This window comes from Acomys russatus, chromosome 9 (assembly GCF_903995435.1).
Source record: "Acomys russatus chromosome 9, mAcoRus1.1, whole genome shotgun sequence".
NCBI lineage: Eukaryota > Metazoa > Chordata > Mammalia > Rodentia > Muridae > Acomys > Acomys russatus.
This window is the reverse complement of record NC_067145.1, coordinates 63,106,332-63,132,787: the sequence shown is the minus strand read 5'-3', so window position 1 is coordinate 63,132,787 and position 26,456 is coordinate 63,106,332. Positions and strand designations below refer to the sequence as shown.

The 26,456-nt window shown below is 45.4% G+C and overlaps 1 protein-coding gene across 2 annotated transcripts in view; it reads right to left on the bottom strand.

Moving 5' to 3' along the window:
• Adarb2 (adenosine deaminase RNA specific B2 (inactive)) overlaps positions 1–26,456 on the bottom strand; it is a 526,034-nt gene that overhangs the window by 76,915 nt on the left and 422,663 nt on the right. For both annotated transcript variants that reach the window (XM_051151452.1, XM_051151453.1), the window contains one exon: positions 3,487–3,601. In XM_051151452.1, coding sequence (XP_051007409.1) covers positions 3,487–3,601 — 115 coding nt within the window. The remainder of the gene's footprint in view (positions 1–3,486; positions 3,602–26,456) is intronic.

Here is a 26,456-nt window from a genome sequence, read left to right as displayed (position 1 = left end):
TGCCTGTCTGCCTACCTTCCTGCCTGCCTGCCTGTCTGTCTGTCTGCTTGTCTGTCTGTCTGCCTGCCTGCCTGCCTGCCTGCCTGCCTGCCTGCCTGTCTGTCTGCCTGCCTGTCTGCCTGCCTGCCTGTCTGCCTGCCTGTCTGCCTGCCTGCCTGCCTGCCTGTCTGTCTGCCTGCCTGTCTGCCTGTCTGCCTGTCTACCTGCCTGTCTGCCTACCTTCCTGCCTGCCTGCCTGTCTGCCTGCCTGCCTGACTGCCTGTCTGTCTGCCTGTCTACCTGCCTGTCTGCCTACCTTCCTGCCTGCCTGCCTGTCTGTCTGTCTGCTTGTCTGTCTGTCTGTCTGTCTGCCTGTCTGCCTGCCTGTCTGCCTGCCTGTCTGTCTGCCTGCCTGTCTGCCTGTCTGCCTGCCTGCCTGCCTGTCTGCCTGTCTGTCTGCCTGCCTGCCTGCCTGCCTGCCTGTCTGTCTGCCTGCCTGTCTGCCTGCCTGCCTGCCTGTCTGTCTGTCTGTCTGCCTGCCTGACTGCTTATCTTATCTTTCCTGCTGAATTGTCCTGGAACCTGTGGCAGAAACCTATGAGGCACTTTACATTTTCAAAAATTGCTAATGGTATGTTTGTGTGTTCTGAGACTCTCAGGATTATTTTGTGTTGGTTTTATGTTTTTTTTTTTTAAATGAAACATTCTCTAGTTAAATATCATATTCACAAAAGTAGGCACTTGGTCAATTTAATTTTTTGCTTTTTCCCTGGAACCTCGCATGGTTGTCACTTAGCCAAAAACTTGCGCATTAAAGATAGCATGGCCACTACTGAGCATTGTGCTTTTCTTACCATGGATTAGGACTCTGTTCCAGTATCATTTTTTTTTGACTGTGATAAACTATCTTAGCAAACATCAGCTTAGGGGAAAAAGGGTTTGTTTAGCTTACAACTCCATGTTGTACTTTATCACTGAGGGGAAGTAAAGGCAGAAACTCAGGCAGCTAATGACATCACGTTTACAGTAAAGAGTAGGGAGGCCTAAGTGTGTGAGGCCTACTTCCTTACCTGCTCACTGTCATCTAAACTTCTTGTCTTTTATACTGTTCAGAAATCCTGTCTAGGGAATGGTGCCACCCACAGTGGGCTGGGTCTTCCAGGTTAAAAATCAAGACAGTTTCACACAAGCAATCCTACAGGATGACCTGATCTACACAATCCTTCATTAAGACTCTTGGCCAACACAATTCACACTCTAGGTTTGTGTGTGTGTGTGTGTGTGTGTGTGTGTGTGTGTGTGTATGACTTTTTTGAGAGAAAGATGAGAGAGACAGAGAAAGACAGAGAGAGACAGAGAGAGATAGAGATAGATAGATAGATAGATAGATAGAGAGAACACAAATATAAAGTTGTGGGTATGGAGGATCTTGGAGGAGTTGGAACAGAAAAAAGAATATGATTAAAATATATCACATTAACTTCTTAATAAATCAATAAAATAATAAAAAAGATTCTAGGTAAGCCTTGGTTGTGTCAAGTTGATAGTAGAACCTAGCCAGCAAGCCCCATTCCAAGAGTATTGCAAAGACACACACTTAACCTTCAATGTAACCCTATTAGGTAGGTATTCCTTGTGTTAGACTCATTTTTACAAGTGAGAAAACCAAGTCCTAGAGAGACCAAGTCCCTGGCTTTGAGCCACAGAGCTAGCTGGAACTGGAGCTGGATTGTCTTTCCTTAAGACTTTGAGTGGGAGGCTGGGTCTTTTCATGTGGGATGGTGATGAGTGCAAAGAGGATTAGTGACTGGGTAGATCGAAGACTGGACCTAGTGGTGATGATCCTGGCAAAGGTTAATTCAGTCCTGGAGTTAGGACAATTCCTGTTTTTCATGGGCAGATGCCATCCAATGTGGAAAGGAGGGGTAGCAGCCCCCATAGTGGCCCAGGCTTATGCATGACACCACATGCAATGATGTCATTGAAAAAAGTGAATTGCTTCACCTCAGAACAGGATATTGTGTTTATAAAGTGATTTTCACCTTTCAAAGCATTTGATGTGCTTTATCTTACAAATTACAGTGTGAGGAAGCATTGCAATTTCCACTTTGCTAAGATGCGGGGATTGGAAAGGCTGATCATGCCCTCCGTGCTAGGCCTACAATGCAGCCCAGGGTTTGTTTTCCTGCTCTATTGCTCTTGAATATTGAAGTATCTAGAATGACAGGGAAACTATGACAATCATTTGATTTCATTTTTTCATTTTTTAAAAAGTGTACATAATTTTGGACACCAGGTGGATAGTGTTTTTCAGCTCTGGAAGCTGCCTACCTATGCAAATCAACATGTGACTATGAACCTTTCATCGCTCCCAAATAGTTTTTATTTTATGATAATTGTTGTCTACTTTGGTGATGAAAACAGTGGTTGAATTCACACAACCAGCTGATTAGCTATATTCGTTTTGTAATTAGAAAATTTCAGGAACATGATTGTTCAAATCCAGTCATCATTTCCCCCCACTGGCAAGCAGCAGCACTGACCTCCCATCAGATCGACTATTTCCTGCCTGTTCTTCTGTTGTTTTGTAGAGTGGAATGCCACCTTGGAGAGCAGAGTGGAAACAGGAGGCTGGGTAAGAAGGAAGACTTTCACCCAGTACTTTACACCCCAGCAGGAGAAACTTAAAGCTCCTCAGGGCATATGCTTTAAAATGCCATCCAGGGTGTCCTTGTGCTCCTGTGTCTTCTTGTGTTCTCCATGTCCTTCTTGTGTGTGTCTGCATCTGCTGTGTGTTGTGTCCTGACTGGATTCACATATACCCTTGCTATCTCTTGTGTCCCTTTTTGTCCACACCATGTCACCTCTTTGTTTCTTTGTGTCCTCTCATGAGCCTTTGATGCCCCCTCCTTGCCTTTCTCCCAGCCTTCCCCTGGTGGGAATGCATGGATAGAGTGTGCACTGTAAGGGGCTCACAGATATCCTTCGGCATGAGAAGAAGATACTTTGATGGCCAGCATCCGTTGGACAGTCTACCTCCGCACCCGACTTCTTTTGTACAAGCTGGCTCTATCTTTCCACTGTAGGTACGGGGGCTCATGGGCCAAACTCATTCTGAATAAGAGGTCTCATCAGTCACTCATCTTAGGCACATTAGAGGTGACAGAGAAGCAGGCACCTCCTAATCTATCAGCCTCAAGTGACTTATGTGGTAGCCTGGCCTCTGATTCCAGCTTTTACAAATGCCCACATCACTCTGGAAAGTGGGGTATGCAAAAACACCTTATGAAGTTTATAGGAATCAAGAGAAATATAAAATAAATTCACAATCTTGGTAGTGTGGTTTTCTGGTAGTAACAGCGGCCCTTGGTATCTTTGTATTCTACACTGTTGTCCTTTGTCCATCTGCTGTGGCAGGAAGCATCCCTTGACTCCGGGGATCTGGTTAAAATTAACATTTCTTTCTGTGGAGATAAAATCCCCACAGGAAAAGAGAGAGGTGGTTACCTTTGGTCATGACGATTCCTGCCAGTGTTTTGTGGCGGGCATACACAGATGTCAGGCCGACTGTCAGTTCACGGAACTTCTGTGTGACCAGCTGGGACACAGAGTCTGCAAAATCCTGTAAGACAGAAGCATCAGTGCTCTTTGATTTGCTGGGAAGAAAGAACACGTGACATCTGGCTATTGTATCCCTGTTTCCTTGGCTCGGCCTCACACAGTCCTCCAGAGGAGCCAGTGCCTGCCTGCTGTCTGCTTCTCTATGACCCATGACCTTAAGAAGGAGTTGGTTGTAAGGAACTAACCCCAGCATTGCCTCTGCTGGAAGTTCAGCTTGTGTCTGATTGGATGCTTGCACTGTACCAGGGCAGATCCCTACCTTGTGTCTGAGAAAGACCCTAGTCTGTTTCTGACTGGACCCTGACCTGCGTCTAAAAAAATCCCTGGCCCATGTCTGAGCAGGTTACGCCTGCCCTAAGTCTGAGCAGACCACTTCTCTGTGTCTGAGCAGGTTCCTGCCCTGTGTCCTCACTGAGCGGGCGCTTACCCTGTGTCCCCACTGAGCGGGCGCTTACCCTGTGTCCTCACTGAGCGGGCGCTTACCCTGTGTCCTCACTGAGCGGGCGCTTACCCTGTGTCCCCACTGAGCGGGCGCTTACCCTGTGTCCTCACTGAGCAGGCACCTTTATGTGAAAACATACAGTTCCTTTTTATCCTTCTCCTGCATAGCAGTAATGCCAGAGGAGACATTCAGGTAAAACTTAATGTGGGATATAAATTAATTTTTATTATCAACATTGCTTTCCTTTTAGAAGGTGGTTCCCAGCCTCACTAATGCTGTGACCCTTTAATACAACTCCTCATGTTGTGGGGACCCCCCAACATTTTTTTTATTGAAAAATAAAATCATTCATATTACATCTCAATTGCTGTCCCATCCCATGCATCCTCCCTTTCATTCCTCCCTCCCACTTTCACCCCATTCCCCTTCCCTATGACTGTGACTGAGGGGGACCTCCTCCCCTTGAATATGATGCTAGGGTATCAAGTTTCTTCTTGGTAGTCTGCTATTCTTCCTCCAAGTGCCGTTGGGCCTCCCCATCAAGGGGACATGGCCAAATATGGGGCACCAGAGTTCGTGTGAAAGTCAGTTCCCAGTCTCCTCTTAACTGTGGAGAATGTCCTGTCTCTTGGCTAGATCTGGGTAGGGGTTTGATGATGACTGCATGTATTGTCCTTGGTTGGTGCCATAGATTGAGCAGAACCCTTGGGCCCAGACCTGTCCATCATGGTGTTCTTCTTGTAGGTTTCTAGGATGCTCTGGATCCATCTATTTCCCTATCTCCTATATTTCTCTCACCTTAGGATATCCTCACCTCTATCTCACTTTCCTGGTAAGTGAAGACTTCCATGCTTTGATGAGACATGCCCCTTGGGCTAGTGTCCAGTTATAAGTACTATTTGAGTCTCTGCTTCTGGGTTAGTTCACTCATTATGATCATTTCTAGTTCAATCCATTTGTCTACAAATTTCAGAAATTCCTTGTTTTTAATAGCTACATAGTATTCCATAGTGTAAATGTACCACAGTTTCTTTATCCATTCTTCTACTGAGGGACACTTAGGCTGTTTCCATGTTCTGGCTATTATGAATAAGGCCGCTATGGACATGGTTGAGCATATGTCCCTGTTGTATACTGGAGCATCTTCTGGGTATATTCCAAGGAGTGGAATAGCTGGGTCTTGAGGAAGCCCTATTCCCAGTTTTCTGGGATAGCACCAGATAGATTTCCAAAGTGGCTGCACTAGTCTGCATTCCCACAAGCAATGAAGGAGTGTTCCTCTTTCTCCACAGGGGACCCCCAACCTTAAAACTATTTTCATTGCTACTTCATAACTATAATCTTGTTACTGTTATGAATCATAATGTCATAACCCCCAGGTTGAAAACTGATGCTTTAGGATCAGAGCCCAGAGTTTAAGTAGCCACACCACCTCCACCTACTCTTCTGGAGAACTGGCTACTATAGCTTGTGCCACACCCTCTTCTCTCCCCATCAGACAATGAGCACGTGAGCACAAGTATGCACACATACATGTATGTACACACAAATATACACGCAGTCACAATACACAATGAATACTGCACAATGCATACATGTATACATATACAGACATCCATGTATATTCACACATATAAGTACATACATATATATGCACACAAATGTATACACATCCCATTAACTTGGTATTCGGTTAACTTATCCTAAGGCCAGTTCGCATTTCTATTAAAGCAGCATGTGGCCTGGACGGTATGACTCTGTGGCCACTCTTCCTCCTGGTCCTGCAGCCGGAACCTTGTATTCTAACTGGAACGCCAAGACTAGGAAAGCTTGCGTGGTGTGACTTTCACAGGCCTTGTGCCAGAGAAACCTGGTTTGAATCCCAGTTCTGTAGCCTATGAGCTGGGATAAGTCATCCAAAACCCTCTGAGCCCTGTTTAACCAATTTACAAGGTCATCCTCTTAATTTTCATCTGGCCATGTTTGGGGAAGGATTAAGTGAACTTTCACTTCTTAGATGCTCAGCACAGCGCCTCACACTTGGTAAGTGCCCAATAGTGATGATGCCATAGATGTTATTCTTATCATTATCATCTCTGGTCTTTTGCAGGCATTGGCCAAATCTTTATGCAACCAAAGAAAAATGACACATATCAAACTAGCTTTTTCTTTTTTAAGGTGAATTGGATGTCCATGCTCCTGTCATGTGCTCTTTGATACTGAGCAGGCAACTGATGTCCAGACATCTGTTACATAAAGCTAAGAGATAAATTGACAGGTTAAAGATTTCATTTGTATTCAGTAAAAGTGTTCTTGTGCAACTAGGGCTGCCCCAGGAAACAAACGTGCCCACAAAAATACCTGATACTTCCCCTCCCAATAAAGGTGGGCAGTAGGGAAGGTCCATGGCTGCCTCTTTCCAGCACAACCTTTTTCCTTTCCTGTTATGACAGGTGCTCGTGTTTTGAAATAGTCTATAGATCACTATAGAAACCCTGTAGAGGACAGATACCCCAGAAACTAGGCTTCCCCTAAGTAGAGCTAGTGCTAGGTGGGGAGAGAAAGGGTAAACCCTGAGTTTTCTGGGACTTTCTTTTATGTAGCTTCTCCCCAGATCTTCTTCCCACTCAAGCTGTCTTGTAAGAGACCATGATCTCTAGGGGTTTGCCAGAGAGAACAAATTTTAGCAATAAGTACTGTGTCGGCCTGAGCTTGCCTTGTCCTTTTATGTGTTAGGGACAGGCCCAGAGAGGGCAGCCAATATTTCCATACACTCTGTCTGCTAAGGCATGATGGTGCTGGGGGATGACTGTGACTAGGGTGCTCAGAAGAGTAGCATGTTACTGCATTACAGTTCTGGAGGCTGAAGTCCAAATCCAAAGGGTCACAAGGCTACACTGCCTCTGAGGGCACCAGGAGAGCCTTCCTGCCTCCTCCAGTGTCTGGCGCTCCATGGTTTGTCCCTCAGGGCAGGTCTTGAGGTTTTATAGCATGGTCCCATCTCCTGTCCTCTCTCTGTTTCCTGACTGTTGACCCAGTGTGGTCCCTGTTAGGATGGATGGTGTCCCCAGGAGCTGTAAGGCAAAACATACCCTTTCTCCTTTAAGTTGCTTCTGAGATTTGGCATGAGGCTCTCTCTCAGCCCCTGACTTCTTATGGCCTTCTCTATGTCTGTGCCTTTTCCTCTTCTGTCTCCTGTAATGTCACTTTGCACTGAGCTGCTGAGCCACGTGGCTTATCCAGGAGGATCTCATCTCAACCCCCTTGACGGCACCCACCAAGCTCCCTTCTCCAAACATGGTTGCTGTTGCAGTTACTGCCTGTGTCTTGGGGACACTGTCCCTCCTGCCATGTGCGGTCATTGCTCCTCCACTTCAGGCTGTAAAGGGAAGATAGCTTTGTCTTCCCATAGGGCCTATTGATTGCCTTTCTTATCTCTGTGACCTAACCAGAAGTAGTTTCAAGGAGGAGGGACTTATTTCAGTCTGTAGTTCCATTATGGTGGGAGAAGGCATGGCAGGAGAAGTGCTGTGTCCACAGCCAGAAAGAAGAGAACAGATAGGAGATGGGGCCATGCTGTAAAAATCCTCAAAGCCTGCCCTAGGTGTTCCACTTCCACCAGGAAGGCTCCCGTCTCCTGAGGACCAAGTGTTTGTACACAGGAGTTTATGGGAGAACATTTCACATTAAAACCACAATACATGGTTTTCCTTAATTTCTATTTGTTTTTGAGCAGCTATGTTATTAATTTGAAAAAAAAAATGAAGGGGCTCTTTAAATCACACTGCTGTGGTTATGTGTGAATGTCCTCAGTGGCAGACTCGGTAGCAGCCTTCACAGCAGGCTCCATCCTTACAAAGAAGGCACCATCTGCATCTAAAGGGACAGTCTGATGTCAAGTCATGCTACCTCTGCTATCTTAAGAACTTGGGAGCCAAACTCTGAGCTGGAGGTAAGGAAGGACCAAGATGTGGTTGCCATGAACAGGTCCTCCCCCTAGGGGCATGGCTGGTGTCAAGTGCTCACAATAAAGCCCAGACAAAATTATGAAAACAGTGAATAGAGCAGCCCCCATCCCAGGGGCTGTGTGGTGGGCATGGGGCCACCTGCTTTATCGTTCCACAGGTACTGGCATCTTCAAAGGGGAATGCACTCCTACAACCCAGATTTGATGGTTCAGGCCTGGCCCTGGAAGCCGGGCACATATAGAGACTCGATTCTTAGCAGGAGACATTTCTGAACTCTTTTGTACATGCCTGATATGGCCCCTGACTTGAAGCCCTCAGAACAAGACAGCCTCCAAACACTGAGTCATTCTGCAGATAATAGAAAGACCAGTTTTATTTCAGGAATCTAAATGCCATTCTGCTTCTCTCAGGGATGGGAAGAAATAAACAGACATCGAAGACTTGGGTCCTGTGTATCCATTTATGTCATTTAATCCACCCAAAGAGGGCACTGCCTTTATCCTCTGTAGTCACCGAAGTAATGCCACCAAAGCCACATGCTAGGATGTGGCTGACAGAGAATTTAAACCCTACTGACCTGTTAGGCCTTCCATGCTGAACTAGTAACCCAACAGCTCCAGCAAGAATCAGGATTCACTTCTTAAGACTTCCCACATGCTATGTTTACACTATTAAAAACAAGGAAATCCCGATATTTGTGGACAAATGGATGGGACTAAAAATGATCACATTGAGTGAGTTAACCCAGAAGCATGTGAGAAGACTCACATGGTATATACTCACTTATAATTGGGCACTAGCCCAAAAGGCACATCTCATGAAAGTCTTCATTTACCAGGAGATTGGGATAGATGTGAGGACATCCTACTGAGACTCTAGGTAAGAGAAATAAAGGAGATGGGGAAATAGAAGGACACAGAGGGTCTTAGAAAGTTACAAGAAGAATATCGTGATGGGTGGATTGGGGCACAGGGGGTTCTTCTCAAACTATTGCACTAACCAAGGACAATACAATAGTAAACATCGAACCCCTACTCTGATCTACCCAATGGAGGACATTCTCCACAGTTATGTGGAGAGCGGGGACTGACTTTGACATGAGCTCTGGTGCCCCATATTTGACCACTTCCCCTTGGTGGGGAGGCCTGGTGGCACTCAGAGAAAGAATAAGGAGGCTGCCAAGATGAGACTTGATAGCCTATGACCATATAGTGGGGGAGGAAGTCCCCTTCTGTCATAGACCTAGGGGAGGGAATAGAGTGAAAGCGGGAGGAAGGGAGGAATGGGAGGATACAAATGATGATATAGCATTTGAGCTGTAATCTGAATAAATTAATAAAATTAAAATTAAAAAAGACTTCCCACACGCTTAGTTTGCTCTCCATGCCCCGTTGTAACTGGATGCAACTCAATGTGTACTGTCATCCTGAGGAGGGTCAGGGTGCACACAGAAGGCCCAGGGTCCCTTGACACCCTCTGGGCTGGTATCCCAGGATGCTTTGCACCCATTATGAGTTAATTAGCCCTGAGCCACAGCGATCCCCTAATGGAGTCATTTGAGGAAATGCTGAAGCAGAACAAATCGCATTTGGTCTGGATCTCAGCATTTCCACAGATGATGGGTTCCTCGACTCACTTGGCTTGGCAAAGCACATGGCCCGATGGGACTTCAGGTGCCGCTCGCAGAGTGACAGAGACCTCTAGCTAGCACAGATGGCTAGAACTGAGAAAAGCAGCATAGTGAGATTGCTCATGGGGGCAGTGGTTTCCCTTATCTGGTCACCTCCAGGAGGCCTGAGGCACAGCTCCTGATTTATTAGGCCACAGACCTTGGCATTCCAACACTCAGACTTGTGAAGGCCAGGTTAAGGTCTTCAGTGACTGGTCCCTGTCAGAGCAGGTAGGTGGGGGCTTCATCCTGTCAACACACATAAATACCCTGTCATACCTGTTTATTCATCTGTTATCTGCCGTACTGTCTCTGGGCCCTTAAGTCACAGGGACTGGGGGATGACTCAGTGGGTGAAGGCTTTACTTACTTCTAAGTTTGCTGACCTGAGTTCTATTCCCAGGAGCCACATGGTGGAAGGAGAGAACCAGTGGCCACAGGTTGACTTCTGTGTTTCATGGACACACACTTCTACAGCTGTGCATTGCTTGCAGTATTTAGATGCCTTTTCTCGTGTCTTCAGTCCACCAGTGTTTAGAAGACCAGCACGATCCACATGAAGATTAAACCGAACTTTTGTCTTGCATGATTTCTTTTCAGTACTTTCATATTTTTAAGGAGTTACTCCACCTAATGCTCCCTTTATAGCTGGGGATTGTGCTGTGTGTTTATTGTGCATGTTCTGTGCTCTGCTGTAGCACTGCGTGTGTTCATGGATGTCATGGAGAATGGTGCACATCCTGAGTGGATAACTGAGAATACCAACTTACAAGATCTTCAGGGGCGAACTAAAAGGGCATTTGAATAGTTATCTAAAGGCTGAAATTCTATGGAAAGAAAATGATAAGTTTTCTATGTTAGTGTCTCTCAACATTCCTTCCAGCTGTATCATGAAGTCTTTGTAGGCCCTGCTATATGCTATAGTAGATTCCTGTAAAGTTCCTGCCTTAAACAATGGTATGCTTTTTTTTTTTTTTTCAGTTTTGAAGGCTGGGAGTCCTGGCTCAATGTGTGAGCAATCAGATAGGTTTCTTGCCGAGCCTGTTCTCTTAGCTTGTGTGTACAGCTACCCTACTGTTCCCATAATTCCCATAATTCAATGGTGAAACACACATAGAGTAGATATTTTTATGTCTGAAGGATAACAGAGCTATCTGGTCCCAAGCAAGTACAGATCATAGCAGACCAAAATCCATTCTATCAGAAGTCATTGCTTGGGGCTTCAAGTTTACTCACTAGGGTGACATTGCTACTTTCCAGGAACAGGGAGAGGGATCTTTGGTGTCTCTCACCACATAGATTTATTTATTTATTTTTTAATTGAGGTAAGCGCCTCCTGTATCCTAGGTTTACCTCGACCTCACTTTGTGGTTGAGACCTTGGCCTTCTGATCTGCGTCTACCTCCCAGGTACTGGGGCTACAGGCATGCGCTCATGCCCAGTTGTAAAAACCAGTGCTGAAGGATAAAGCTGTGGCTTCGCGTGCGTGTCAGGCAAGCACTATACCAACCCAACCACAGCCACTGTCCTTCGGTGTTATGCCTTACGTGTCCAAGATGCATTTGCATCAGGACCCCATTTCATTTAACCTTAACAAAACACTCACTACAAATACAGGCATATTGGGCACTGGGGTTCTAACATGTGGATTTAGGGAGCACAGAGGCATTCATCCACAATGCACATCAGAACACAAAGTCACCCGAACAACACCGTCTACTATGTCTTAGCCTGACAGTTATAGACTGTACGATGCCAACCACTCTTGGGCTTCATAAATCAGAGCCCCAAACACATGGATCAATAGGGTTGGCAGGGACGGTGTTTCCCAATAGGAGTGTGTTCTTCTTTAATACAGGACCGTTCCTTGCTCCCTAGTATTATGGAGTCATGGAGGCCACGGCTGTCATTGAGTGTTGGAGGAAACGGTATTTATCACTTTCAGGTAGATAAGACCCTCAAATGCCTAAGAGACGCTCCTTGTCTGTTTCTGCAGCTTTCTCCCTTATGTCTTTCCCCCTCCCACACCTCCACCCCTCCCTATTTTTTCCCCTCTTCTCTCCTCTAGGGGAGGGCTTTCCCCTCTTAGTATCTCCTCCACTGTAACCGGTTCCTCTTTATCATTTTGGGAAACACGTTTGAAGGATCCATACATTTTTTTTTTATTAATTTATTCTTGTTACATCTCAATGGTTATCCCATCCCTTGTATCCTCCCATTCCGCCCCGCCCCATTTTCCCATTATTCCCCTCCCCTATGACTGTTCCTGAGGGGGATTACGTCCCCCTATATATTCTCATAGGGTATCAAGTCTCTTCTTGGCTACCTGCTCTCCTTCCTCTGAGTGCCACCAGGTCTCCCCCTCCAGGGGACATGGTCAAATGTGAGGCACCATAGTACGTGAGAAAGTCATATCACACTCTCCACTCAACTGTGGAGAATATTCTGACCATTGGCTAGATCTGGGAAGGGGTTTAAAGTTTACCTCCTGTATTGTCCTTGGCTGGTGCCTTAGTTTGAGCGGGACCCCTGGGCCCAAATCTGCCTATCATATTGTTCTACTTGTAGATTTCTAGGACCCTCTGTATCCTTTTATTTTGCTATTCTCCCATGCGTCTCTCATTTAGAGTCCCAATAGGATGCCTTCCCCTCTGTCCCAGTTTCCTGGTAAGTGAAGGCTTTCGTGGGACATGCCCCTTGGGCTAGTATGCAGATATAAGTGAGTATATACCATTTGATTCTTTCTGCTTCTGGGTTAACTCACTCATTAGGATCCATACATTTATAGTGAGTCTGTTTCCTACCTAATGTTTTACGAAGGCGAGTGGAAGAGAAAGAAAAAAGGAAAAAAAAATCAAGGATTTCTGTGACCTTTCTTACTTTGGGTGGTAAACTCATCACAACGAAGGCAGCTTTTTCAGTCATGCACACAGACTTATTCCTTTGACGTGTAACCAGTTACTTTCCGTGAGCACTTAGCATCACATATATTGCATCTTGCTCATGGCTTTTTGCTTGGGAGATTAACAAGTGAAAGCAGCAGATTTTGACTGGTAGCCCCGACCTCCTTCAAGTCTTTGTCCCCGCCTCTGAGAAATGGCACCAGAATGGCTTGTTCTGTAGTATTGCTCAACATGGAGTCTCACTCTCCTCATTCTGTCAGGACAGAGCTGGAGCTTATTTTGCCTTTTGTTCTGAGATGGAGACTCATTATACTGACTTAGGTTAGTTTTGAACTCTTGGGCTCAAATCCTCCTGTCTCAGCTTCCTGAGACTATGACACAAGGTCCAGCTTACTTAGAATTCTAAATATTCTGAGATCTATACTACCTTTGTGTTTGTCAATTATCTGTCTTGTCTGTCTGTCTATCTGTCTGTCTGTCTGTCTATCTATCTATCTATCATCTACCCATTCTTTTTGCCTTTCTTTTATGTATATGTATTTATATATTGATCGATCATCTCTTTTATTTATTTGCTTTTTAGACAAGGGCTTTATGTGAGGTTAGGCTAGCCTTAAATTCATGCCTCAGCCTTCCTGGAGTGGGGATTTAAGCTATGTATTACCATACATGGCTTAAACATGCCCACTCAATGACTGTTCCAAGTCACTTTTATTTATTTATTCACTTACTCATCTGTGTGTTCATGTGTGTTCATCTGTGCATGCACATGCATTTGCACGGGAATCTGGAGGACAACTGCTGTGCCTCCTTTTTTATTGACTAATTTTGTTATTTGACAATTTTATATGCATGTAGAATGCATTCTGATCACTCTTTCCAGTGTCCTCTCCTATCTCCCTCCCATCTCTATTGACTGTCACACGTCCCTTTCAGTCCCTTACTCAGACGCATGTTGGTTTTAGTTTTGATTTGTGACTCATTTAGTTTAACCAGGACTATGTGACAATTGGGTTGGACTTATTCATTGGTGCCTGATGGCATCATCAGTGGCTACACAACTGAAGGCAATGAGTTTTGCTCATCATATCTACTATTAACAGTTCAGCCGCAAGGTGTAGGGCCTTGTGGGCTGTCCTTTCTTCACATCTGACTATTGCTGAGTTCATTCTTGTGCAGAATCTGTGCGGGCCTTCCCAGACGCAATGAGTTCATGACTGCAATGGCCGTGACCTGTTCAGAAGATGCTGTTTCACAATGCTTCTTCATAATTTTTGGCTTTTACACTTCTTTTGATCTCTTTTCATGATGCTCCCTGAACCTTAGTGGAGATTGTACATTTATATGGTTTGTTTACATCTGAACTCTCATTTGTCACCGTATTCTCTGTACCTAGTATAGCCGCGAGTTCCTATATTCAACACTGTCCAGTAGAAAGAGAGATGGGGACCTTTTCTGGTACCCGAGGACTAGCTAGCCAACAGTCCCCAGGGATCTGCTTCTCTAGCATCATCAGCATTGTGCCACCATCCACAGAACTTTATGTGGGTACACGGGATTGAATTTATGCTTGTGTCTCCACAGTGCATCTATTTTTAAATGAGGTATCTGTAGGTAGTTTTTCATAATTGGATTTGTGTATGTAAATGACATTATTCTTGATTATGTGGGGCATAGGCTCAAGACAAAAATTTGGGATTCTTACAGGGAAACATAGCTGTCTAATTGGACACTAGAATTTCATCATTTTAATTACACAGTGCATATGGAGCCAGCATTGTTTACTGAAAACCTAGCGCACCAGGTCTTGCAGTGATTTCAGTTGCTTTTTGGTTTGGCAACTGGTTTACACTAGAAGCTGCTAAATACTTAGGTTTGGGCTTGTGTTTGATTAGCATTTTTTGCATGTACATGTGTATATCCTATGTGTGCATATATATTTGTGTGATTGCATGTATGTGGAGGCCAAGTGAAAACATAAGATACCGTCCATGACTGCTCTCTACCTTATACACCGAGGCAGGCTCTCTCTGTAACCCAGGGACCACTGATTCCCTTGGAGTATCTCCTCATCTTGCTCCAAGGACCCCTTGTCTCTGCCTCCTGTGTGCTGGGATGACAGGCAGGCCACCATTCCCACCCAGCTAGGGTTCTGAACTTTCACTCACACGTACATGGCGAGCACTTTACCTGCTGAGCCACTTCTCCAGTCCCTGGTTAGTTTTATCAATTTGAATCCCAAGGCATGCTTACAGTTCTGCCTGCAACTTGTTCAAGCTCCTGTGGTTGATGAATGTGTGTAAGTTTAGCACAAAACAGCTTAAAGAGTAAGTGAGCTTGTGAGTCAAGTTACACTGTAGTATTCCTTTGAAGTGTAGTGTAAGACACCTCCACCTGCTTGGAGGACAGAGACACCACCCTGTATATTACGAGCAACAGGCGTTTTCGTCTCATAGCCTTTGGCTGTGTTCGTGTCTGTGCAGTAACAGCTGTGGTGATTATAACACATTCTATAGTTTCCGTCCATTGGTGCTTTGAACTTGAATCATAGAAGGTACATAATACTAATTATTTTTTCTCAGTGCTTGAAAAGAAGCAACTTATGGGAGCAGAGGCTTATTTTGGCTCACAGTTTAGGGGATACAGTCCAGTTTGGCTGGGAAGGCATGGCAGCTAGGCGGGCTCTGGCTGTGGTGGCAGGAGGTAAGGCGTGGTGGACCAGGCAATAGAGAGCTGCATGGGTACCAGGGCTGGATTATACCTCCAAAAGGCTTTCCCTCGGTGACCTATCTCAGTGATGACTCCTCAAGGCTCTATAATCTCCCAAACATTGCCACCAGTTAGTCACTGCATGTTCAAACATGAATGCCTATGGCTGGGTGGGTGGGTGGGTAGGGGGTGCATTTCACATAGAAACTGTAAGAAAAGATAAGTAAACCTTGTTTCCCAACGTAGTTGAATTGCCAGCTCCTTCATAAAGGCTACCTGGACCCTGAATTCTTGGTGCTTATTATTTTCCTCCTGACTCCTATAGAATTTAGAAGCCGAACCGCACCTTGATACAGCTTATGTTGCTATTCTCTCCCTCCTTTTGGTATCAGTTATGCACAGTGCTTCATGGCTCTTGCAGACGAGTAGTTACCATTTTAATTGAGCTTGTGTTGTTTAACAGTGATTACAGCAAACAACACTAGCAGTTTACCAGGTACCACACACTTTCTAAGTACTTTACCATAATTTTTTTTTTGTTCTTGATCCTCATGGACTGTTTTGTGGTTGAAGTTACACCATCATCTCTGGTTTCTGAAGTAACTACGGGATGTGCAGCCCATTATTCGCGTCTTACAGATTGTGTGAGCTAACCACACTGATGTGCTGAGATTTCTCTGTGTGATGTACAGCTTGTATTTTTCCTTTGTTTTCGGCTTCCTTGGATGAATTGTGAAGGCCAGCACTGGCTTAGGGAGCTGAATGCATTTCACTCTGAGTGCCCCGTGGTTCTTGCCACCTGCTCCTGGCCCATCCAGCAGTGACTCTGCATCACTCTTTCCAGCCTCTTGATTTTCAGTGAAAACTCTGCTGGCGACCACTGCAATGTTATTCCATCTCACCACCTGTGTCACTGGGGGTTGTTAGTCCTGTCACATAGATGCTGAAGTTTTAAGAGAAATAGTAACTTTGTCAAAGTTGTTTTGTTTTTGTTTTTTTAAAGAAGTGGGCAGCTGATGCTAGAATGCAGTGGTTTTGTCTAAGTTCCGAGCTGTGGCTGTCTCGGCGTGTCATCTGGTGCTTCTCTGAGGTTATTCCATGCATTGTGTCAGGACAGAAATCTGAACGCACAGTACAGATCCTTCAAAACTAGAAAGAGAGGCTTGGTCAGTCAAAGGCTTCCCATGCCAGCATGTGGGTTTGCTCTTCTGAACCAAAAGAAAAAGGCAGAACCAAAAGATGTAGCCGCGAGTGCTCAAAATGCCCACTGCTGGGGTAATAGAGGCAGGTGGGCCCTTGGAGCTTGCTGGTCAGTTGGCCTAGCCTGTTAAGCAAGCCTCCCTCAGGTCTCGGTGAGGATCCATGCTGCACAAACCACGGTGGGCAGCTCCTGAAGACTGCTACCTGAGGCTGATCTCTGGCCTCCACCTGCACATGCTCAAAAGTGCATGCACATTTACAAATGCATGCGTGCACACACACACACGGAAGTCTACTTATGTGTGTGGTTCCAGTTTTGAATGACTAAGTAGGGGATGATGGCTACAGACCCCTATATGGTCTGTCAACCCTTACTGGGTAGATAGTGTTCCCAGAAACCCCACTTCCCCAGAGGACAGGTTGAGGGCCTGAGGGTTGGGGTAGAGGCAGGTGAGTGTCTTCTCTGAGACACAGAAAGAACTCCACAAGGGAGGCTCTAAACCTGTTCCAAAAAAAGCTGGGACTAATCAACAGTTTGCCACATAAATTCTTCATTAAATGCGAAGGAGAGAGCCATCCAGCTGTACTCGTTATTGTTGGTGATTTAGCAATTTAGAAAATGCCTCCTAAAGGGTCCCTTGGTAGCATAGGAGGTTAATGTGTCTTCTACAGTCATTCCTGGCCTCCCAGGGTACCATTTATACTGTGAGGGAGAGGCGGCTCTCCCCTGAAACCTCATGCAACAGACCTGCCTTCTATCATGGGGTATGAATGTTGGCTCTGAAGGTTGGTGGTAGAATAGGGGCTCTTGAGATTCCTAGGGGGCCCTGTCAGCCCGCTTCAGGACCCAGATTGCCACGAATCTAGAAGCTTTTAATGACCAGATTGGCATAAGCTGGGTACGTGACGCAGAAGCAGCCACGGGAGAGAGGATCTGGCTTCGTGTTAAATGGTAGTGATCAGGTGCATCCCCTTCCAGAGGTTAAGTGGGGAAGCTGACCCACGTTTAATGAGCCGCGTGTTACTGTGCTTCACAGAAACAGAAGACAAAACGCTATGTGCGCTTCTGCATTCGGCCCACTGCGTTTTTGCCTCTTGGCCCCGATTACCATAGCAAATTACCAGCATTATTCAAATCAGAAAAATAAACTTTAAATGGGAACGGTTGCAAGTCTCAAACTTTATTCATTTCCAGCGCTAATATTTTTGAGTGGCATAAATAAATAAGTTGTGTTCAAATTTGCAATAGCAGTCCTCAGGGTAAAACTGACATTCAGCCAAAGAGGTAGGGATATTAAAATCAATAGATTATAAGGGAGAAAGCCTTTAGTAAATATTTTCCTGTTGAAATCCCATCTTTGTGTTCATAATGCCGAAATATCAAAAAGGTTAGATTTGCATGTGGGCCGGGCAGGGCCAAATCTGGGAATCTAGATCACAACATTCTTGCTGCTGTTCTTCTCCTGTAAGTTTTGTTTTGCATCATGGAGTGGTGTGCTGTGAGGGTTGGTGACAGAGGAGGTTTGGTGTCGGGGGTGAGGGTCAACTATTCTCATGGTAAAGGAACACGTCCTTGATACTCTGCGACAGATCTGTGCTCCTCTTGAACGACCTACCCTTCCAGAATTGAGAAGGCAGGAGAAAATGCGGCTGGGAGAGAGGAAAACAAAACAAAACAAAACAAACAAACAAACAAAAAACCAAATGAGATAGCAGATCAAGGGTTAGAGATAATCAGGGGAAATGTTGGCTGATTGTGTCCAGCTTCTGTCTTAATATGTGTTTATGCCTTTGTGTAAAAGGCATTCTAGCTGTCTTGGTCATGTGTTCTGTTTGCTGACAATTTTAACAAAGCCTCATTAATTTCAAAATCAAGGACTGCTGAGAATCACTGTCCAACTAAGCAATTCAAATGGTCTGACTGTTTGATTTTTTTGTACCTAAATTACTTACAGACTGACAAGAATTTTTAATGAAGGCACGAAAAATGAAAGTCCTTTGTTGTTGCTATGGCAGAGTGGGGAAGACCCTACACTTGGAGTCAGGACTGTGGCTGACGTCTGTCAGTGTCTTCATCTAACTGTACCCCTGCTAAGAGGCAGTTAGCATCTCTGAACATCAGCACCTCACACGGAAGAGATACCACAACAGCAACCCCCCATAACTCGGGTTCTGAATCCCAGCATAGACCTATGCCAATAAGCACTACAATGGACCATTTCTGGATAATGTATTTTTAAAAGTGAGGAGGACATCATGTGACCTCCCCAAACACCAACAGGTGTGCATTTTTTTCCAGATGTGCATTTTAAGGAGCATCCTCATTGCCATTGTTGGCTGGCAATAGCACAAGATTGCAGGTGGCACCTCAGTGGTCTTTTCTCTGTCCTAGGTTAGAGTATTCTGGTTGGATGTACCATGGCTTCCAAGATTCAGAATCACCACAATTTTGGAAGATTTCATTTTTCAGTCATAGCTCCCATCTCTCTGGTCATCTCACAATGACCCTTTACCTCGCCCATCTTTCAGGGGGGCGCTCTCTTCTCAGTGGCTGAACCGAATCTTGTTTCTCTGAAGCAATGCCTGAAGAGGACCAGGGGAGAGAAACTCAGGCAGGTTGAGCAACCTAAGAAGAGCAAACTCAAGCTGCCTTTGCTGAGAAGACTTCTTGGGGATGGGGTCTGGACCTCACTGGATCATTCTGACTAATTTCATATGGAAGACAAATGAGCCATGCGTGCTGAGAACTTCCCCAGGGGTGGGCTTCTCATAAAAATTGATTATGCCACTCTCTTAGATGACTAAGTATTGGTACTTTGTTATACAGCAATGGTGACCAACACACATTTCATTTAGGTATTTGTATAATCTGGGAGATCATACAGATTAGGACTTCAAAAATGGACACTCTGAAGACTCATATGCTGGCTTTGTTGCTTAGCTGAGACGTTACATCTTAAGTAGGTCTTGGTTTCCTCAGCTCTCAAATAGGAGCTGTGTCTACATTACACAGGGCTGTGATAGGTCAAACGAATCTGCACATCTAAGACACTTATACTAGGACCTAGTATGGTTCCTTAACATCAGGAAACACTTTCCATTTATATGTGGAGACCCGAGAGCTAAAGCCAGCGTGACAGCATACAGGCACTGGGGCAGCAGGGGTGAATCCATGGGAATCCACTACAGTAAGTCTAGCTTACTTGGCAAGCTCCAGGACAAATGAGGGACCCAGTCTAAGAAACTAAACCCATCCAAGATGATGGCTCCTGAGGAATGACACCCAGAGTAGACCTCTGGCCTCCATGCACACACGTGCAGTTGCACCTGCATTCACGAGTGCATACCAACAGCCTCCCTACCAAGAAACCATCAACTGTGTTATTACGATCCATCCTTGGGTAAGCATAAGGCTTCTTAGGAAAAAAAATGTAGAAATATTGAATACTCATTTACTGTAAGAATAAAGTTTTCTCCATAGTTGGCTCTTTAAATGATATGTTTTGATGTGTTAAGAAGTTGACTTTGGGAAGGTATTTGTTAAACTAACCTTTTCTGAAGTATATCTTCTAGGTCAAATTGCTTACCCAAGTCCTCCCTCCTTCCTGGCTTGGCTAACTTTCTCTGACCACACAGTTACCCCTGTGACTCATTCTCTGCATTCATGGTGTCATTTACTTTAAAAGAACCCGAATAATGGGTTGAATCATGAGGAATTCAAAGCTACGTATTTGACCTTCACTCTACACCCACGGACGCAGGTGTGGGTGTATTTCGGATCTAAAGCGAAACTAAGCAGAAATTACATGTCTATCAACCATTTCATTTAGTCATTTTTAGTAAAAACATTGTAACACTTTTGGCAAGGAAGTGCTCATTAGTTAAATTCATTTTACTGTATTTAATTACATTTAAAATAATTATTCACTAAAATTGGGAGCCAGTGTCTTCAGCCACATTACATTCAAACATTAGTAAATATTACTTGGAGTTACACTATCCAGTGTTGTCAGCTACTTGCTTCCTCCGTGCCTTGTTTTCCTATGTAAGCTTTCCTTCCTCTGGCTCCATGACTCATGCCATTATTTTGTGACTGGTGACATGCACATTATCCTTATTAGACTTGTGCTCCCAGGACAAGGATTATATTTAAATAATCTTTGCTTTCACATCCTCTGGTAGGTGCCCATGGACTGTCACAACCAAGCTATGCACTCAGGGAGGTTTGCATGTGCACACCTTGCCTTGCAAACCTCCTCAAAAGGGGAGTAGGAAGGAACGGAAAGCTATTCATCAGAGCTGTCCTCATGGACAGGCTGCGCTGCTGCCAGGCTGGCCTGAGAAGAAGCCATAGTGATATTATTTCCCAAGCATCTTTGCTTTTATTTCATCTCCATATTTGTCCATGGAGGGAAAGAGTCAATCAAAATGAATGAAGAGTACTAATGAAATAAAGAAGCAAACAAAACAAAACAAAAAACAACCCCCACAAAAACAAGGTTTCTCTCTCTCTCTCTCTCTCTCTCTCTCTCTCTCTCTCTCTCTCTCTCTCTCTCTCTCACACACACACACACACACACGCCCCTATAGTACAAAGAGGGATCAAGACAACACACTGTGTGGTAAGTGGCAGCCAGCCTGTCTCCAGGCCTCACTGTGTAACAGGCGCTGTTCCGAGTAACCAGCACATACAATCTATGTTGTGATCCTTTGAGGCTGCTGCAACTATTACCCTGCTTTGCAGAAGAGCAAGAGGAGGCTGAGAAAAATAAGATTCCTTACGAAGAGCACTGCACAGACCCTAAGTTAATTCTCTGGAGGAGATAGAGATGGAGATAGAGAGATAGATAGAGAGATAGAGGGGGTGGAGGGAGAGAGAGAGAGAGAGAGAGAGAGAGGGAGAGGGAGAGGGAGAGGGAGAGGGAGAGGGAGAGGGAGAGGGAGAGGGAGAGGGAGAGAGAGAATATTGTCTCTTATGTTCTTAGGTAAAAGGCGTTCACAGACTGTGAATCAAATAGACTCTTGCAGCATTTGCATTCTGCCTGTACATCTCAGGACTATGACCACTTTCACCTCAGCAGCTTAAGGGAACAAATGACACCCAACTTTCTGAAATAGACAGGCAACCACCTGTATCAGAGTCACCTGAAGGTGTCTGGGTCCACAGGCCATTGGAATTGAATCAGGGCTTCTGACCCTGATTGTAGGAGATTCTAACCCCAGGGGAACGTTCCCTATAGAGATATTCCCCCATAAACCTGGAGGGTTCTGAGAGGGGATGAAATACAGGCAGGGGAATAGTCCTCTGTACAAGTAAGCAGGAACCCAGGAAGCCAAGGGCAAAGGCTCTGTTAGTCACTTTACTCGTCACCATCACCAAATACTGACAGAGCCATTTTAGGAGACGGAAGCACACATCTTCAGGTTGGGGAGGGCATGGTAGTATTTGTGCGGGAGCTCTTCCTGTTTCCGATGCATGGCTTGCTTACTTCTCAGGGCATGAAGGCACAGAAAGCATAGGCTGGAACCAGGTCAGGCTATCTAACCCAGAAACCTTGTTCCTCCAGCTCGGTCCCATGTCCAAAAGATCACACTTTCCAAAGCAGTACCGCCACCCGGGAGCCAACTGTTACAACTCATGGAGATGGTTCCCATTCAAACCATAGAGGCTGGGGAACAGGAGAGAGCAGGAAGCTCAGGATCTGCAGGCAGGTTCCCCTGGGTGAGAAAACCTGAAAGGCGGTGTGGTAGCTAATCTTCATTGTCAACCTCCCTGGATTTGGGACTGCCCAGGAGACATATCTCATGGACTATGCTCCCAAACTGTGAGCCAAAACAAAGCCTTTCTTTTGAAAGTTGCTTTTGAGGTATTTTGTCCCAGCAAGTAGAAAAGACAGTAACACTGATAGCCCGGTGTGGCCAAATATTACTGTGTTTTGTTCAATACCGCTTTGCCTATTTTACCACTTCAGCCTATTCCCCGGCCCTCAGAGCCCAGCCTCCTGCTTCCTCTCACTAGAGTTCTTAGCAAGCTTCCTTTCTTCTGGCTCATTCAAGTTTCACCCTACACAGTCCCACCAGACAGTAGGACTCTCACTGAATTTAGCCTTTTGGGAAACGACTGTTTGGTGGCCACCCAGGCCTGTCACTGTGCCTCAACAAACCACACCATGTCAGAAGCAAAGCCCAAGGTCTACTGAACTCGAGTCCCTGTGTTTCAGGTGGGCCATTAGTTGAGTAACCCTTGGCCCATGGACTAGAAAGGTCTTTGGTATGTATGATGGGATGGGTGATAATTGACAGAATAGTCTGACAGTTGCAAACTTTTTTTAAATTCCAGTTTTATGGCCTTGAGGTATCTTAATTTGGGGTTGTTAGCACCTTCTAATTCTATGCAATTAGCTCAAATAAAGATTGACAAAAAGAAGAAAACAATGTTTTGAAAATTAAAAAAAGCGGGCATAAAGCAAAAGGAAGAACATAGTTCTATGTGTAGTCAATGCTATGAGAATTAGAGGTGTCCTTCATGTGGCTGAGGGTTTCAAAAACACACATTTCCTTATTTTTAGTGACATTTTGACACAATGTTGTCACCTACAGCGTTTGTCTGCAACTGTATAATTATGCAAGTTACAAATGAATAAAACAGTTTACAGGTCTGAGGAGGTAGCTTGTCAAGTAAGCACGAAGACTGGAACTCAGATTGCCAGCACCCATGGAAATGTCACCTGCAGAAGGTAGCTAGCATATACTCTCAGTGCTTAGGAGGTAGTGACGGAGTGCCCAGAGCAAACTAGCTGGTTAGTGAGGTTAGCTGAAGTTCTGGGTTCAAGTGAGAGATTTTGAATCAACCTATAAGGTGGAAAGTGATCAAAGAAAACACATGAAATCAGCCTCTGGCCACCAAAACGCACACAAGAAAATGCACACATGCATGCACACTGGATACAAAAATACCTCAGATTGCTTTAATAACATTTACCATTGTATGCTGTGGCTCATTCATAGCTTTTCTGGTCTGCAGTCAGCCCACAGGCAGAGGAATAGACATGCCTGTATGGATAGTAGAGGTTCCATAGTATTACAAGCTGGCCTTCTTCCCCCACCGTCTTTGACAGAGTCTGCCCTCTGCCTTTTACTACCTACTTTGTGACTTAATTTGGCCACTTCCGGCTCAGCAGCATCTCTAGCAGAGTAGAAGGCCAAAGGAAGTCCAAGCTCAAGCCCTGTTTGTAATTAGCAGCACAAAGAAAGCTGCTCCTCCTGGTGAAGAGGGAAATGCGTTGGTTCTTACATCATCTGAGGATGCCTGACTCTACAAAACCAGACACCAGGGACATGTTATTTGTGTCGCCATTTTGTGCCAGTGAGGAGACCAACTTGGAAGCAAGCTGGCACACAGAACCTGGGTAGCATTAGGGTTAGAACCTTGATGCTTGAATTTGGGCTCCAGCCTCTGGGCTCCTAGACTACACTGTCAGAAGTACCTTCCAGTTTCCCATCTTTTTCTTTTTCATTAATTGGAGATTTTAGACAAGCCTGAGGTAAGAGCTCCAGTGTCTGGCACCTTGCGTAACGAAGCGATGTGGGTCATGTGCACCAGCATGTGCCTGTCTACCTGTTGATAGAGTACATTTGCAGTTGTCACAGTTCTGGAGTTCCACAGATCTTTCTGCATGCATTAACAGTAGCTATTGCTTTAGTAATCAACTTTGAGTGGAAGGCTATAACAACCCAGCTCATAGAAACCACACTGGAAAGCTGTAATATTTCCGGTTTTGTCAAGCTGATGCTTTCTGATCTGCTTGAGAAGATTTTGAGTGTGGGTTTAATTAGAATCTTTAAACTCCCATTAGCGTGCTCATACAATGGGGATAACAGATGAGGCCCTCGGTTTGGGGTTGATTCATAGTTGTTTGTGTTCAGCTGGATTGAGAAAGACATAAACAAGAGGAAGCATTTATGAATACCCCAAGTACAAGCTTCCTGGGGGAGAAATAGTTGTTCCATAAAGGAAGCACTATTTGTGTTCCTGGACTTGGCTCACAGTTTTAGCAACTGGCCAAAACTTAGGGATGTCAGTATCTATCTGCTTTGCAAAACCATGGCCAGAGCCAGTGCCATATTGACTTTTAGATGTTACAAAGAAGAGACCCTTGGACCTCTTTTTTTTTTTTTTTTTGTTTTTTGAAACAGGGTTTCTCTGTGTAGCCCTGGCTGTCCTGGACTCTCTTTGTAGACCAGGCTGGCCTCGAACTCACAGAAATCCACCTGCCTCTGCCTCCTGAGTGCTGGGATTAAAGGTGTGCACCACCACCGCCCAGCTACCGCTGGACCTCTTTACTCATGAGTTTGCCACTGTCACTCAGCCTACCTTCTTTATTCTGAAACTAGACTCTGGAGAGAGAAAAGTAGATTAACACAGCAAACCAGTTCTAAACAGTGCATCTGGGTTGCGACCTAAGGTAGGACATGGTCATTATCAAACGTCTCTAGGAGTAATGGCAGGAACGGAACAGAGCCACGTCACAGTTATCCACACCTGTGGACACCACTTCTTCTGGCTTTGGCCTATGCTCCCCTTCCTCCCAGACCGCAAGCCAAAATACATGCAATCCTTGTGGTGCCCTATCTTGATTTCGATTATTTGTTTATCCAGTGGATGCAACTATTGGGGTGAAGGGATCTGCACTTAGTAAGGGCTATAGTGGGTCACTGATTTCAATAACATTTCAAAAAGAAGTGTGGTGTCTGTCTCAGCTGGGTGATATTTTAAAACGTTTCAAGCACATATGAAATAGGGATGGCTTCTTCAGGCGTATTCTGTGGAGTATGAGCCGAGTCCTCTGGAGGGGTGTATGTGCACAGGCTTTTATTAGATGGGTGTCTAGAGAAATCAGCCGGATGGGCAAGGGCCGAGGACAAAGAATCCATGTTTCCTGTAGCAGTATGCCCAACTCTGCTGCACCCACAGAATGTCTGAGGCATTATATGGCCAGAACAGCTTTCTTACATGTGCAGGATGTGGTTTCCAGTGGAAGTGTTTTCCCTGCATCCAGTACCAACTCCCCCCGAGGCTCACCTCTCTTTAACAGCACCCAGAAAGGGGTGTCCTGCCACGGAAGTATTTAAATGTCTGCTTAACAACACACATGTTGTTCATTTTCCAGCTTGTCCTTGAAGTGGGGAGGAGACCTTAGTGCCCTGGTGGCCTTTGAAAGCTGTTTTAAGGTGGTTAATGCACCAAACCGTTTACAAGTCTTATTGTTGCTGTCTGCCAGGCATGGCTTTGTCACATGTAGGAGTCACTTAGTGCAAATTACTATGTGTGACAGAGTCTTTGGGAATCACTAACTTTCAGCAAAGACACTTGAACCTCAGCATAGAGCTGCTCCGAAACCACCCATTAAGAACTTCCTCTGTGCTGGGCGTGGTGGCGCACACCTTTAATCCTAGCATTCGGGAGGCAGAGGCAAGTGGATCTCTATGAGTTCGAGGCCAGGACAGCCAAGACTACACAGAGAAACCCTGTCTCAGGGAAAAAGAACTTTCTCTGCAGAAAGCTGTTCTGCTTCCGACAAGGTGCAGTCTTCTGCTTTCTGACTGCTGTAAGCATTAGTGAGTGTCCTGTGGACTCAGGAAGGAGAGGAGAGTACCCTTGCTGCTGTTGAGGGTGTTGAGCTTTAGATGGTCTCAGTCACATAATAGCTTTGTGCCAACTCTGGGAAACTGCCAAAAGGTACAAGTAGGAAGAGCTGCAGCTCCAGCGCCCTTCCAGCCTCCCAGTACCCTTCCAGCCTCCCAGCACCTGCAGACGGGTGCATGTGCCCAGGGGATGCCTCATGCGTTGGTGACGGGACTCTGGCTAGCTCAAGTGTGGCAAGCATGGCTCTGGCAGGCCTTGCCCTTCTCCCCCCTTCCTTCTGCCTTGCCAAAACCCATCAGATCACACCCCTAAAGCCAGC